This window comes from Cloeon dipterum, chromosome X, assembly GCF_949628265.1.
Source record: "Cloeon dipterum chromosome X, ieCloDipt1.1, whole genome shotgun sequence".
In the NCBI taxonomy this organism is placed as follows: domain Eukaryota; kingdom Metazoa; phylum Arthropoda; class Insecta; order Ephemeroptera; family Baetidae; genus Cloeon; species Cloeon dipterum.
The window spans coordinates 8,732,647-8,746,456 of NC_088790.1; the positions used below are offsets into that span (position 1 = coordinate 8,732,647).

The 13,810-nt window shown below is 44.4% G+C and overlaps 4 protein-coding genes across 10 annotated transcripts; 2 read left to right on the plus strand and 2 right to left on the minus strand.

Annotated features, from left to right (window-relative positions):
- The first annotated feature begins 522 nt into the window (after nucleotides 1–522).
- On the plus strand, nucleotides 523–4,946 carry LOC135944919 (neither inactivation nor afterpotential protein G-like). 2 transcript variants are annotated; one of them, XM_065492152.1, is made up of 11 exons: nucleotides 523–898; nucleotides 2,075–2,206; nucleotides 2,371–2,573; nucleotides 2,762–2,990; nucleotides 3,047–3,327; nucleotides 3,381–3,557; nucleotides 3,615–3,771; nucleotides 3,823–3,947; nucleotides 4,006–4,189; nucleotides 4,241–4,457; nucleotides 4,511–4,946. In XM_065492152.1, the coding sequence occupies exons 1-11, from the start codon at nucleotides 865–867 to the stop codon at nucleotides 4,665–4,667; spliced, it is 1,896 nt and encodes a 631-aa protein (XP_065348224.1). In that variant the 5' UTR covers nucleotides 523–864; the 3' UTR covers nucleotides 4,668–4,946. The 2 variants fall into 2 exon arrangements, with proteins under 2 accessions (XP_065348224.1, XP_065348225.1); XM_065492153.1 differs by lacking the exon at nucleotides 523–898 and adding an exon at nucleotides 914–1,104.
- Nucleotides 4,811–8,474, minus strand: Xe7. Of its 2 annotated transcripts, XM_065492149.1 has the most exons (8): nucleotides 8,281–8,474; nucleotides 7,374–8,174; nucleotides 7,175–7,320; nucleotides 6,904–7,120; nucleotides 6,764–6,850; nucleotides 6,216–6,708; nucleotides 5,727–6,024; nucleotides 4,811–5,678 (listed from the first exon to the last, which is right to left on the minus strand). In XM_065492149.1, the coding sequence occupies exons 2-8, from the start codon at nucleotides 8,163–8,165 to the stop codon at nucleotides 4,970–4,972; spliced, it is 2,742 nt and encodes a 913-aa protein (XP_065348221.1). In that variant the 5' UTR covers nucleotides 8,166–8,174; nucleotides 8,281–8,474; the 3' UTR covers nucleotides 4,811–4,969. The 2 variants fall into 2 exon arrangements, with proteins under 2 accessions (XP_065348221.1, XP_065348220.1); XM_065492148.1 differs by having other exon boundaries at nucleotides 4,811–6,024.
- A 235-nt stretch (nucleotides 8,475–8,709) lies between these two features.
- LOC135944926 (katanin p60 ATPase-containing subunit A-like 2) lies at nucleotides 8,710–10,777 on the plus strand. Its single transcript, XM_065492168.1, has 8 exons — nucleotides 8,710–8,900; nucleotides 9,114–9,184; nucleotides 9,248–9,813; nucleotides 9,869–9,981; nucleotides 10,039–10,232; nucleotides 10,285–10,438; nucleotides 10,488–10,578; nucleotides 10,635–10,777. Exons 1-8 carry the CDS (start codon nucleotides 8,835–8,837, stop codon nucleotides 10,775–10,777), a joined length of 1,398 nt encoding a protein of 465 aa, XP_065348240.1. The 5' UTR covers nucleotides 8,710–8,834.
- A 110-nt stretch (nucleotides 10,778–10,887) lies between these two features.
- Dus4 (Dihydrouridine synthase 4) lies at nucleotides 10,888–13,693 on the minus strand. 5 transcript variants are annotated; one of them, XM_065492163.1, is made up of 7 exons: nucleotides 13,610–13,693; nucleotides 13,277–13,328; nucleotides 11,882–12,124; nucleotides 11,441–11,552; nucleotides 11,300–11,388; nucleotides 11,091–11,243; nucleotides 10,888–11,040 (listed from the first exon to the last, which is right to left on the minus strand). In XM_065492163.1, exons 2-7 carry the CDS (start codon nucleotides 13,310–13,312, stop codon nucleotides 10,888–10,890), a joined length of 786 nt encoding a protein of 261 aa, XP_065348235.1. In that variant the 5' UTR covers nucleotides 13,313–13,328; nucleotides 13,610–13,693. The 5 variants fall into 5 exon arrangements, with proteins under 5 accessions (XP_065348235.1, XP_065348236.1, XP_065348232.1 ...); XM_065492164.1 differs by lacking the exons at nucleotides 13,277–13,328; nucleotides 13,610–13,693 and adding an exon at nucleotides 12,179–12,319; XM_065492160.1 differs by lacking the exons at nucleotides 10,888–11,040; nucleotides 11,091–11,243; nucleotides 11,300–11,388; nucleotides 11,441–11,552 and having other exon boundaries at nucleotides 11,983–12,124; nucleotides 12,179–13,328; nucleotides 13,610–13,677.
- Between the last annotated feature and the right edge of the window lie 117 nt (nucleotides 13,694–13,810).

Genomic DNA, 13,810 nt, shown 5'->3' on the forward strand with positions numbered 1-13,810 from the left:
AAATCAACGGGGTCTGGATATTTGATATCGTAGAAATTCATAGATCGATATGAAATTAAGCAAATAGAATTCCCCCGTGAAGCCTCTTAGCGCGAAATTTTGTAAGGATTTATTTCGCAGGCTTGAAGAAAAGCAAGAGGAGTGCAAGTTGTTTTGAAATTCACAAAACGGCAGCTGCTAAACCACTTTTGGCAAGGGGTTGCACTTACATTCAGGAAACCTTTGTTCTCACAGACAATTCAAATACGCACTGCGTCACAACACATTTCTGTAAAAACTTCTTTTGCAAATATGAGAATGTAATACAAAATACGTCGGTATGACAGTTTTCACAAAACTAAAATTTAATATTAACGCTTAGCCACTCTAAAGTAAAAGAAAATATTTGAGCTAAAATAAAAAATTCGCATAACTAAGAACTATTCATGACTGAAAGTTCGTCTGCTACTGTTGTTTTTACTAACAAATCTGAAAGAAATTAATTTGGTCAAACCAGGATAAAGGGGTAAAAAGTATGAAATAATGCAGTAAAAGTGAGTGCGGATGGTGCATTAACGACACGCAAGCCTTAGACGCGCGTGGCGAGTTTATTTTGATTTTCTGGCAGCGGCGGCGAGGCACAAAGTTGCAGTGTGCGAGAGCGGAAAGCACACTCACACATAATATCATCGGAAGCCCTCAGCATGGCGGGCGAGTGGAGCGCGCGGCGGGATCGATTTGGCTGGCGCAGCCGGCGTTTCGTTTGTTGCCCTCGCCGAGCGCCATCTGAAAGAAAGTCACCCTCGCCAATGCGGCACTCGGCTATGCGGGCAGCCGACGACCCTTTCAAGGAAATGCGGCCGGCGCGGAACTGAGGGGCAGGTCATGGGCCGTCCGTGGTTCACCGCCCTGGCCCGAGGTGAGTTTCTGCCAGATACACGCAACCCGCGCACCACGCATTTTCCCCGAGCCGCGCTTATAGGCTCCCACTCGTGGGGTTTCGCATCGGTCAGCCTGCTTTTCCAGAGTCTGTATAGTGCCACAAATTTTCTGCTCACATTTTCGGGGAAAGGGTGCACAGTTGGTCTCTTACGGTTACTACATTCCAAATGGGCAGGAAATTCGGTAAGGAACCTGAGTATTTAGGTGGTTTGTTTTGGTGTTGAAAATTACGGACGAATGTTAAACTGGGGTTTCTAAGATTGACATATTTTCGTGAAGGCAGCGTGACAAGTGGCGGGCAAAAAGTGAAACAAAGAGAGTAGCAGGCGATTGAACAATATAACACACGCGGTGCTACTCAGAGATCATATCCATTGCTTTCTTGAGCCGCTGTCACAATGCCACGCTCGCGACTACCTTTAAACATTCACTTAATCCAAAATCAAAACATTCTACGACCTCGGTAAAAATTAACCAGATCATTTCCATAATAAAATAACGCAGTAAAAAATATTTCACATAACTTTATTTAATTGGACACGTACGACTTAAGTAGATATGGACTCTGGGTCAATTGCCGCTCCATCAGGCGCAAAAATTTGCCCATAAGAGCTAAATAAACAATGTTATCCTTTGATGCGGATGTCATCGAGTTATGTCTGCTTAAAGATGGAAATGGCGTCTCCCCCACATGGTTAAAACGGGAGCTTCTATGCGTTTTTCAATTTTGCTCTTTTAGTTTAAGATATTTGTGCTCTTTAACCATCCTCCGAGTTTTTCCTGAGTAATTAAGCGTTTTGTTTTTTTTCACTTCGTTCACTAGATTTTGTGATTGTTTTCGCTCAACTCCCCGGCACAGGAAAACCAACGCTTGTGACCCACAAAGAATGGTTATTCTCATATTATTTCGACTAGTAGAAATGTAAAATATTTAGTTAGTTGAAAAAACGACCGCATTAAGAATTTTCTGCAGGCAATACCGAAGTTTGAATTTTTATGGGTTATTTATTAGCACGGAAAAATGTGTAACGTTTTTCTTTGAAATTTATTCACTTTATTAAACAACCATTTCTTATTAATTTGTTTGCCAGTGGGAGCAGCCATTGTAAAATATGCACGTAATTAAAATATTTATAATACGATTTTTTTCCAGCCTTTTCCAGCGCCATGACCGTCCTCGGCGCTGGATGCGTTTTGGGTTTAAGTTTGCTGACATGGAACACATGGTTTGCTGCTCGTCCGGGCATCGTGCTCAAGCCAGAAACGCACTACGACTTCATTATAGGTATACACATGCATGCATAATTTGATCGCTGCGTCTGCGAAGGTCAACTGGATCGCTCTATTTTTGTTCCACGAGCTCCATGCGCCATGCCATAAACAATTAAATTGTAAAAAAGGAGAGAGAATGGGCCACACATAATAATCGCGCCGCCTGGTGTGTTGCAGTCGGGGCCGGCACGGCTGGCTGCGTTTTGGCCGCCCGCTTGTCCGAGGACCCTGCACGCTCGGTTTTGCTGCTCGAGTCGGGGCCAGAATTTGGCTGGCTCGCCTCAGTGCCTCTGGCGGCGCCGCTACTGCAGAACACCGTCAGCGACTGGGCTTTTCGCACTGAATCCCAGCACGCCTCCCAACTTGGCCTTAAAAATCACGTACGGAAAATGCTACAAATTACAACAATAATGAAATTTAAATGAAAAAAATTGAGGCACGTAAATAAAAAATTAACTGAAACAATTACAGATAAAATATTTGGGTCAAGAACGGTAATAAAATTTACGAAAAGAGTTGGAAGTGCAGTTCTTAACAGCAATAAAATGAATTTCACTTGTTTGCTTAGAGCTCTGCTTGGCCACGAGGCAGAGGCCTGGGAGGAAGTGGCCAGCTCAACTACATGGTCCACTTTCCTGGGGTGCCATCCGACTTTGACCGCTGGGAAAAGGAAGGAGCCCACGGCTGGGGCTACGAAACAATACGCCCGATAATGGAACGACTGACATGCGAACGACCGCATGATCTTGTGCCACGAAACTCAAGCCCCAGAATTTCCTACCGAATTTTAATGACAGGTACCAGTAACGAAATACTATAGCGTAGCTTTTAAACAAAAAGTGCACATTTTAAGGCGATAGACTGTGTTTGCCGCAAAGAACGAAAAAGTGTGTGCCTAAAATTCGACTGGCTGGTGGGGAGCCGACCAGTGAGACTTTGACCTCAGCATTTGTGGATGCCGGGAAGGAACTGGGAGGAGATTCCTCCAAGGATCAAGAGTGGGCTGAAAAGGGGTTCCGACGCTCAAGAAGCTCCATTTGGAAAGGGCGACGGTGGAGCACTTTAGAGAGCCACTTGCGACCCGCTCTTGGCAGAGACAATCTGCACGTCATGCTGAACACTCACGTCGGCAGGGTAAAATACAAAAACAAAAGATCGGACTCACTGGCTATACTATGACGCTGCAGGTCGTTTTCTCTGCCGATTTGGGGCCCGGCACCAGAAGGGCTGAGGGTGTGTTCCTGACGAGCGGCGCCATCGTACTGGCCAGGCACGAGGTCATCATTAGTGCGGGAGCAGTTGGCTCTCCGCAGCTGTTGCTCCTCTCAGGACTAGGTCCTAAGCAATACCTGAAGCAATTTGAGGTGAGCAATTTAAATCAAAATAGAATGAGACAAAAAATATACTGTTTTCTTTTGCAGTGGATTCCATTCGTGGCTGATCTTCCAGTTGGGCATAACCTGCACGACCACCTCAACATGCCACTTTACGTCAGCTTCTCTAAACCGAATCTCAGTCTAACGCTGAGCAAGTTGCGTTCCATCAGACAGCTGGGCAGATATCTGTTTTACAAAGAAGGCAAGGTTTGGCTAAAAAAATCTCAGAGTTTAATAAAAATTTTACCATCAGGTCTGCTGGCGTCAACCGCCGTGAGCGCAGCGGCAATCTGGCCGTCCAACTTAGGCATCCTCCTGTTCGCGATGGGCACCCCGGAGGAGTCGGTCCTTGGAAACATTGCCAATTACATGCCAGAGGTACCTGCATGTTCGAATCTGGCGCTCCAAGTCATCTGCAATCTCAATTTATTTGCAGACTTTCCACGGGCTCTTCCCGCTGGCGAAGAACTCGAGCCAAGAGGGAGCTGTGCTGTTATCTTCGTGCCTTCAGCCTCACAGCAGAGGCACCGTCACACTACAGGACAGCAACCCGCTGTCGGTGCCGCTGATCGACCCGCGATACCTCTCCGAACCCAAAGACGTCAAGTGCATGGCGCAAGGTGACTCTTTTGTTAATTCATAGAATCGGATATAATCCATTGTTTGAACAGCATTTAAATTGGCCGCCAGGGTCACGAAAACGAGGGCGTTTAAAAGACTTGGGGCGAAAATGCACTTGCCGGAATTCAAGCACTGTGGCAAGCCAAACTTGAAAGACGACGCCTACCTGGCGTGCGCGATCCGAACGAGCGCCATCACGGGCTACCACCCCGCGGGCACCTGTCGCATGGGCTCCGGAAGGCAGTCTGTACTTACGCCGGAACTACTGTAATTTATCAAGACCCTTAAGTTGAGCGGTAATTTTCAAAACTTACTTTCAGGGTCAGAGGGGTCACAGGACTGCGAGTGGTGGACTCCTCAGTTTTCCCAACCCCTGTGTCAGGCACGCCAAACTCAGTTTTGATAGCAGTAGCAGAGAGAACTGCGAACCGCCTTATAATCGAATACCCCACGGTCAAGTACGACTATTTTTATTGAGCTGTGATCAAACCACGTTACCCTGTTTATTACAACGCAACCTGACGACAGGTTTTGTTTTGCAATTTCCAACAGTTACTGTTGTGTATCCTCTCCATTCCAATTTTTATCTATTCTAGCTTGTCTCAAAAATACTAGTCAAGTGTGTGAATGAAGTTGTATCTTTTATTTCAAGGTTGACGATTGTTATCACAATTTAACACATAGCAGTGAATAATTAACCAGTTTTACTGTTGATCTCCCAAATGAGTGCGTGACAATAAAAACAAATTTAAACTCTTTGAGACCATACTTTCAAGACCTTACACAAGAGCACTTGTGCAAACGTCAGTGACTTCATCCTCAATGTGAGGCTCAATGGCGGCCGAGTCAGGAACCTCCTGCACGCTTTGCAGCGCCTCCTTCAGCGGCGATTGTGGCAACGGAATGGAATCGGTGGGAATCGGCGACGCTACCCGCGGGGATGCAGACTTTTCCGTTTCGATAGTCTGCTCTGGAACAGGGAGAACTTGCGACTCTTCCTTCACGGGCACTGACTCTTCTGCCTTAGGCACCTTCTTTGGTCGCTTGGACGGCATTTTCATGATTAGCGGCTTTGGTCGCTCCTTTACGTTCGCTTTTTCAGCCTTGACCAGTGATATTGTCTTTTTCGGTTTCTTGACTTCCTTCCTGACGCACATCCTTGGCGGCGACTTGCTCATCGATTTGATGACCGCCCTTCTAGCCGCTACTGGGCTGGTCAGAGATCTGCTCCTTGACCCGCTGCTTGACAGACTCAGAGTAGAGTAACTCCTTGTTGATGAACGACTCCGCCGCCTTCTCAAGATATTTCTTCTCCTGCTCCTTGAACGGGACCTTCGCCTCCACCTGGACGGGGACCTGGACCTGCGTCTCACCACAGCGGTGTTTCTGCGTCTGGAGGTCGACCTGGAGCGGCGCCTCGACATGTACCTGCCCTTGGAACAGAGTCTGTCTCTGCTGATTGAGCGGCTTCTCCTCCCGCTCCTTGACCTAATACGTCTCTCCCTGCTTAAACTTCTGTTAAATTTTCGAAAGTACCTGTTGTAGGCGTCCGCGTTACCGCGGTGCTGGCTTCCGCCATAGAAGTCAGGTGCACACGGCCAAGGTGGCAGGCGGCTCTCTTCTATCTCGTACACCTGCTTCCCTTCTATCCAGGTGTCGCCGCGGCGCTTGCCATCGCGGTCTGTATAGTGGCGTGTTGTGCTTTTCCAGTGGTTTGACACCACCTCCACTCTTCTGTCAACTTTGGACTCTTTTTCTTCCCTGACGTCCTTTTCCTTTTCCTTTCCCTTCTTCTCTTTGTTCTTCTTTCTTTTCTTTTCTTTTTTAAGTTTCTCTGTTAAATGAAAAAATTTTGTTTAAGAAATTGCTGTCATATTTTGCCTTATTAACAGACTTTTTTGTGAGCAACTAATAATTCTAAAAAATTCTCAACTGGTGATTTATAGCTCAGGCTATCCCATAAATTTTAAAAATATTTTGATTTTTTGGAAATTAATACACTTCAACCAAAATTTTACAACTTACTTTTCTTTATAACCTCCTTAGTATCGCCGAAAGATTTAACTGACTTTTCAGACCTGACGCTGGCAGCAGAAACGCTGTCACTAGCTTCTCCCTCAGATTTGATTTCCCCATCAGACTCGCTTTCCTCAGAGCAAGACGCCTCAATTGAAAACAGATCGTCAGTTGCTTCCTCCTCAGTGCTTTGCTCTGTCACAATTTTCTCAGCGTCTTCGTCAGTGACCTCTTCATCAGTGTTTAATTTCCCTATCACCTCGTCATCTTCCACAAGTTCAAACTCGCTTTCAGAATCATCAAACAGGATTTTGTCAACCAATTCCTCTGGCACGGCTAATCCAGGTTTCTGTTCTTCTGACTTTGGTTCTGGGTCTGGAGGCTCTTTGGGGTCTTTGTCATGGCTCTCTGCTGATATGCCGATATTCCGCTTGTACTTCAGCAACAGCCTGGTTCGCAGCTCTAGCTCTCTGTTCACCAAGAGGTCTTTCTCCTCCTCCTTCTGTTAATTAATTATCGTCATACAGCTTTCATTGAGAAATTTTTAAAATACTCACTACGCTCTCAAAAACTTGTTCAACTATGTCTGCAATGGGCTCGACACCCTTGATTTTCTTCTTTTTCACTTCTTTTTTCTTCTTTTTCTGCGTTTTGTTAATTATTAGATTGGAATTATCAATAAACAGTATGCAGGCACCTTTGCTTTCTCCAAAAGCATCCCGAGAAGCTCCACATTTTCCAATTTGGTCTTTGCCATTTTTAGTTTCATTTCCTCCTCAGCCAGCTTCTTTTTAATTCTCTTCCTCTGCTTCTCAGCCTTCTTGATTTTCTCCATCTTCTCCCTTTTCTTCTGTTCAATTTTCTCCTTTTCGACTAGCAGGGCACCCAACACTTCCTCCTCCTTTTTCTTGACACTGAAATAACAACAATGTCCATGAATTCAATGCAATTTTAAAAAAATATCTTACATTTGCTCCTTCTCTGACTCTACAGACTCCAGAAACTTTCTCTCCTTGTTCAATAGCTCGGCGTCCTGCAGGATCAGTCTTTCCCTTTCCACGTGCCGCTTTTTGATGGCGTGGTCCGTCATGTGCTTCGTCCTGTCAAAGTCAACCTGTTCCCATTCAGGTTAAAACTTTACGAGGAAGAAACACAAATCACACATACCCTGATGGAAGCGACCAGCACTTTGTCCTTTTCTTTGTACATCAGGTGCATCCCTTTGAGGGCGCTCATTGCCTTCAGGAATCCGACATACTCCTTGAACTGCACATAGCCTTCAAACATGACACCATCGTCAAAGGAGAATGTCTTGATTCCTGACTTGTTCTTCATCCGAGACCTGTAAGGATCGATGCACGGTACGTCCACATACCGCACTTCACCATATGACTCAAAGACTTTGCGGAAGATGTATTCGCTCGGCTTGGGCTCCTTCTCCTGCAGCTCGGGCAAGGTGAACCATCTGCATGGTAGATTTGATATGTGGATCGTGTCTGGGCGCTCTCCCGGTTTCATTTCATTCATGTTTTTAGCTTCTCTGAAAAAGCTGTCCCAAACATGCCGCGTGGGGAAGGGAAGCTTGGCTTCTGCCGCGCGCACTTTGAGTGCGTCTGTAAATCCAGACAACTTAATTGTCATCATGTCCAGCTTGTCGATGACGCTTTTCAGCTTAGCTTTGCTGTCAATTTCGCCCTCAAACCTAATGAATTCAAGCGTGCTCTTTGTCACTTTGAGGATGCTGAATTTCTCAGGCTTAGCCATTTTCTTCAGTCTTTCCATTACTTCCCAGCTAGAAATCGATTTGCCAGGTGCCTTCATTTGTGGCAGTTGAACGGAAATGTTCATCCTGGCAATAGGTTTTAAGTAGAGGTGTTGTGATGTGTTCAGAGGGACTATGTCGGAAGTGTCGCTGCACGACCGGCAAGCATTTGAAGACACACTTTTGCCCAACATCATTTATAATAGCTGAAAATAAAAGAGGAAAATTAATTTAAGAATTAAATACGTGAATGTGATAAAATTAAATATATTTAACGTTAACATGTACATACAAATAATGAACAAAACTCACTTTAATGTGATGTGAATGAAAATAAATATTAAAGCAGGGGTTTTCTTTTCGTAGTAAAATTACGAAGAAAATCAATATGTTGAAATCACGCTTTGATAGAAAAGCTCTAGTCAGGCACAGATTTTTTATTATTTTTATTGACCTGCCCGGCACCACAGCAATAGCCAAAACATTGAGGTCGGTGTCTGTGTGTTTACAAGTATGTAGTTATAGATGTATACCAACCTAATAAATTTTGAGCAATCGGAAACACCAACACTTTTGAAAAACCGCGGAAGGCGCGAAAAGCTAATACCATGCAAACAAAATATTATTATGCATAATCCTAAAAATTAATTAAAGCAAGAATACATATTTAAAACAAAAAATTATACAGAAAGCCTGAAAAAATCATCATTCATAATAAATAAGACTGAAAACAAGTCAATTTGCGTAAAAGCGTGAGCGAGGGGGGTTTTTTTCTGAGGATTGTATTCTACACACTGTTTAATTATTGCGTGTTGCTTAGCAACAAACCAAAATTTAATGAACTTAAATTTTAGTTGAGCTAGAAGATGCAGAATCGAAGAGGAAGCGATGATTCAACTAAGAATATTACAAATAAATTGTATGAAAGCGTGGTAAGGAATTTATAATTATGATAATTATGATAATTAATAATGTTCGCATGTTTGCAGCGGTTTACTTTCATCATAATACCAGTTCCAAAATCCTAAAACTTCTCTCAAACTTGTTTATTTGTAAGAGTTAAGATGATTTTTGCTTTTATTATTGCTGTAAACAAATATATATTATAATTATGCATTAAACAATTATTTTTTTATTTTTCCTAGGCTGACAAAAAATGGAAAGAGAGGAAGCGAAACTTGCTCTATTTAATATTTCAATTCCTCAAGGATGAATGGTTTGTTATGAACACTGAAAAATTAATGTTTAATTTACAAATGAAATAAAATAAAAATTTCAGTTATTTTGAATCAGCAGATTGTTTGGAGGCAGAGGCTCGTCTTTCACCGCAATTCTCTGTGTGCGACAATGTTGATCTTCCAACAGTACTCCAAGAATACGAATCATACTTTTACCTAAGATACCAGAAACAGCCTAAAATCTGCAAACAGCTTGAAAAGCCCCTTCAGCTCGCTAGAGACGGAAAAAGCAGTGCCAAGCACAAGCTACGACCAAAGAAGAGCGAGTCGAAAGACCTCGGCAAACAGGACGACATTTCAGACCTGATGAGCATACAGTCCTTGAACAAAGACGGAGTAAGTGACACTACGGCCGAGGCATCCTTCAAAGAGTCGTCAACTCCGAGCAGCATCTACAAAGCACCTGAACTGCTGGAGCTCTCCGACAACATCACCAGGGAGATAGTTACCTCAAACCTGGACGTCAAATGGGACGATGTGGTTGGCCTAGAAAAAGCAAAACAGGCCTTGCAGGAAACTTTGATCTTCCCCCTGCAGCACCCGCAACTCTTCCAAGGCATTTTAGCTCCTTGGAAGTCGGTGCTGCTCTATGGCCCGCCAGGCACTGGTAAAATACAATAATACAAGTTTTGAAATTTTAATTTCAAGAATTTACTCTACAGGGAAAACAATGCTGGCCAAAGCACTGGCAAGTGAGGGGAAATTCACGTTCTTCAACATCACAGCGACAAGCGTTGTTAGCAAGTGGAGAGGCGAGTCGGAAAAATTGATAAGGGTAAGATAAATTGGATTTGGTTGTTTCTGGGATTTTGTTGAAATTGGAAGTTTACAGGTTCTGTTTGAAACTGCCAAGCACAAAGCACCTTCAGTCGTTTTTCTCGATGAGTTTGAAGCCCTGGCATGTCGGTCGACGGATGATCATGAAGGGAGCAAAAGGCTCAGAGCCGAGTTTCTGATGCAGCTCGACGGGCTCAACAGCTCGACCTCTGAGCAGGTCTTTGTGCTTGCGATCACCAACTCTCCCTGGCAAGAGCCGCAATTTTAAACTATTTCTCTGAAGTTAATTTTTCACGCACAGGGCGCTTCAAAGCTCGATTCTCCGTCGATTTGAGAAAAGGATATTTGTGGACTTGCCAAATGAAGAGGACAGAGAGGTCATCATCCGCCAGTTGCTCCCAGAGTCTGGAGGCACAAACCTGAACTGCTTGATAGACTACAGGAGCGTTGCGCAGGTGAGAAAAATATCATACAAAGGCTTTGATCAAACACGTTCATATGAAGCGCACTGAAGGCTATTCAGGGTCTGATTTGAAGACCATGTGCCGCGAAGCTGCAATGAGCGTTTTGAGACAGACTTTAGCAAAAGCAGAGAGTAAGTCTGAGGAATTCTTAACTCTATAGACACAAATTATTCGTATTTCCATGAAGACACCACATCCAAATCTGGGAAATTGAAGAAGTTAAATGTGACCACCAATGATGTCGAGCAGGCCATCTCCAGGACCAAACCATCGACCAGCACAAAGAAAAATATTTACAAAGAGTGGGAGCTTAGTCACGGATCAGGCTAGAGGTTTTTTCCAACTTGTATTATTTAAAGTGAAATATAGTGGCTGCTACAGCCTAGGAAAAAATATGCGCACTTCACACTTTGAGTTTGAGCACTTGATGATGAGAGTCATCACTGCGGCTTTTGGCCTTGCTTCAGTCCTAGGTAATATCCTGTGTGGAATCCATTGAGGTACCATGACATGCACATGGAGGAGAGGGCTTCAGCTTCATCCGTGGGCAGGTGCGATGTGAATTGGGAAATAGGAGGTGGCGGAGGCAAACTCTGAAAATAATATTATTTGGAACGCATCTTGGTCCAAAACAAAAGCTTACCATCGCTATGGTGGGGTCCAAAGCACTGATCTGTGGTGCAATGGGAGGAAGTTGGCTTTTTCTTCCTTCATTCTTTCCTTTTGAGTTCGAGGCACTAGTAATGTTGCTCTGCCACTCCATGGCAGCTGTTTGGAGTTCGGCTTCCTTGGCCAGCTATGCAGATGTTTGCGGGTAAGTAAAAATATATATTTAAAAAATAAAAACAATACTTGAGCCTCTTTGATTTGTCGACTTGCAAAGTCTGTCCCCTGAGATATGAACAAGTCGTTGATTGCCATACTTTGCTTGTTATTGTAGCCTAGAGTAGATTGATATGAAAATTTGGGCTATACAGAACTGAAACAATTTACCCAAAAATTTGATGACACAAGTTTCGTCATCCAGGCTCAAGCTCTCAATAATTGCCTCGTAAAACTCTCCGTCCTCAGTATAAACTGCTTGACAGGGCATGCCGACTTTCCACTGTAATTTCATTACTTTTTGTGAAAAACAATTTTTGTATCAGGATTTTGCTATCAAAAATTTAAGAGCGCAGATCATAATCTGTGGACTTTATCTAAAATATCTAATATCACAAATTACCTATCAATAAATTTGTTTCTAAAAATATCAGCCAGAACACAAATGAACTAAAATCGGACAAATAAATAACTATAAAAGTTTTCTCTATTTTTTTAAAGTTCTTCTAAATGCCTCAATTGCCAGATCAAAAATTTTGATCCAATGAATTTGATTAAAATCACACCAATAATTGGTTTGCTCAATATTAAGAATCTAAACATGTTTCTCACTATGGTTTCTTTCTTCGGTTTAACGCTGCTTGACTTTGTTTTAGAAGTCTTTTTGTTGGATTTCTCGGGAGGAGCACTTTCAGGTGCGCCGTTTTCCATCTGTCCTTGGTCAAGTCGCCGTTGCACCTCTTTCATCGCCATCCCCATCGCTTTGTCATACGCGTCAATCAAAACGGTGTCATCCCACGTGTCGTCCTCCACTTGCTGAACATCATCATCCTCCTCCTCCTCAGAGGCCGTGCCCTGTTGATGGCAAAATTTCAAAATGGTTCAACATCTACTGGCCATAGAAAGTACCAAACCGGAAAGTGCACACAGAAGGCGTCTAGAAAAGGAAATGCTGTGGGTACGTTTGCTGCATGAAGTCGAGCAAGGCGGGAAGGCAGTTCATACAGTGCAACAGACGTTTGTCTGCGGCGGACAATTGCTCTTCCAGCATCATCTCAATGTGCCGGTGCAGGCAGCCATACGAGAGTCCCGTGGACACGGCCACGTCCACCCACTCCCGGACGCACTCGATAGGCGTTTGCTCGAAGCCGGAAAACAGGGCCGGGTTGTGCAACAGTCCGCGGGCGCTCATCACGCCGGCGCACCCGGTCTGCTCGTGCACCTTTTCCGCCACCTGCACACTGTCCACGTCACCATTAGCCACGATGGGTAGGCCGGGACAGGCAGACGCGAGCAGCCCGATCGCGTCGTGGTCGGCCGGCTGGCGCCGCTCGGCTGCCGTCCGGCCGTGCACAGACAAAAAGGAGACGCCACAATGCTGCAGACGGCGGCACAGCTCGACGCTTTGCTTCCGATCGCTTTGCAGCCGAATCTTCACTGAGACAGTAAACGGCTGAGGCAGGCTGGCGCGCACTTGCTTCACCAAATCGCAGATCAGCTCTGGCGACCGCAGCATTTTCGCGCCATAACCGTCCTGCATGGCCCAGCGCTGGGGGCAGCCGCAGTTGAGGTCAATGCCGTCGCAGTACGGGTACACTAGCTGGGCCGCCGTGACGAACTCGTCCACAGTCTTGGCCGCAAACTGCGCGATTAGCGGCCGGTCTGTCGCGTCCGTCACGAACTCGTTCCACCGGGCCAATTCAGAGACCACAAAAGAGTCAGCCATGATCATGGGTGTGAAGCACAGGTCGCAGTTGTATTTGCGCACCAGTTTTCGGAAAGGCAATTTGCTGTAGCGCACCATCGGCGCTGATATGTTCAGGTACTTCTTGCTCTTGAACAACTCCAGCACATCAACCCGTTCCACTTCTTCTGAAGACATTCTCTAGCTAAATATTATCGCGCCAACTGTGTGCAATTTCCAGCCCGGCTCTTTGGTTTAGATTAACGCGTTATGAATTCAAAATGTTTGAAATAATCCTAAATTTCTCGTTTTATGTAATGTACCTGGAAGACCTGACGCCGAAACAAAAAGTTTGCCATGGCTGAAGTTTTAAACCTAAAATCAGAGAGGAAGAAAGTTAAAATACATAGCACCACAAACATATCATTTTTTAATTTTGGAAACTGATTTTAAAATGATTACAAATATCCACTCAATTGCTCAAATGTTGTTCACTAAACTTTCCTCTGGTAAATTACAGCTTCCACTCAATATAAATAAAAAAATACGAGGGCAGTTAGAATGGGTATGATGAATAAAGCGAACTTTAAGAAGCGTGTTTGTTTACGATTATGATCGATAATTCTGATCCGAAAATTGTGTTTGGTATAACTCACTCTTTCCTGAAATGTAACGTGCAGTAATGTGAAACGCGAGTCGCGAGGTTAACTTGTTAACTATAAACATTAAACACCAGCAAAACATGCGAAGAAACATGTCACGCCCCCTTCATGCTACCAACTTAGCGACCAGCCCCTGCTCACTCATATGGCGCGAAAATGCGCCAGCTAAGAAGTTCAGCATCCACTGGCAGGTGG

What these genes read in the sequence shown, in the direction of transcription:
- LOC135944919 (XM_065492152.1), top strand. Translation starts at nt 865, where the DNA reads ATGGGCCGTCCGTGGTTCACCGCCCTGGCCCGAG. An exon ending in AACTTGGCCTTAAAAATCAC is followed by an intron (nt 2,574 to 2,761) that starts GTACGGAAAATG and finishes TTGTTTGCTTAG; the next exon opens with AGCTCTGCTTGGCCACGAGG. An exon ending in GTACTTACGCCGGAACTACT is followed by an intron (nt 4,458 to 4,510) that starts GTAATTTATCAA and finishes ACTTACTTTCAG; the next exon opens with GGTCAGAGGGGTCACAGGAC.
- Xe7 (XM_065492148.1), bottom strand. Translation starts at nt 8,165, where the DNA reads ATGATGTTGGGCAAAAGTGTGTCTTCAAATGCTTGCCGGTCGTGCAGC. An exon ending in TGCTGGTCGCTTCCATCAGG is followed by an intron (nt 7,321 to 7,373) that starts GTATGTGTGATT and finishes GAATGGGAACAG; the next exon opens with GTTGACTTTGACAGGACGAA. An exon ending in GAGTCAGAGAAGGAGCAAAT is followed by an intron (nt 7,121 to 7,174) that starts GTAAGATATTTT and finishes TTGTTATTTCAG; the next exon opens with TGTCAAGAAAAAGGAGGAGG.
- LOC135944926 (XM_065492168.1), top strand. Translation starts at nt 8,835, where the DNA reads ATGCAGAATCGAAGAGGAAGCGATGATTCAACTAAGAATATTACAAAT. An exon ending in ATAAATTGTATGAAAGCGTG is followed by an intron (nt 8,901 to 9,113) that starts GTAAGGAATTTA and finishes TATTTTTCCTAG; the next exon opens with GCTGACAAAAAATGGAAAGA. An exon ending in CTATGGCCCGCCAGGCACTG is followed by an intron (nt 9,814 to 9,868) that starts GTAAAATACAAT and finishes TTTACTCTACAG; the next exon opens with GGAAAACAATGCTGGCCAAA.
- Dus4 (XM_065492160.1), bottom strand. Translation starts at nt 13,151, where the DNA reads ATGTCTTCAGAAGAAGTGGAACGGGTTGATGTGCTGGAGTTGTTCAAG.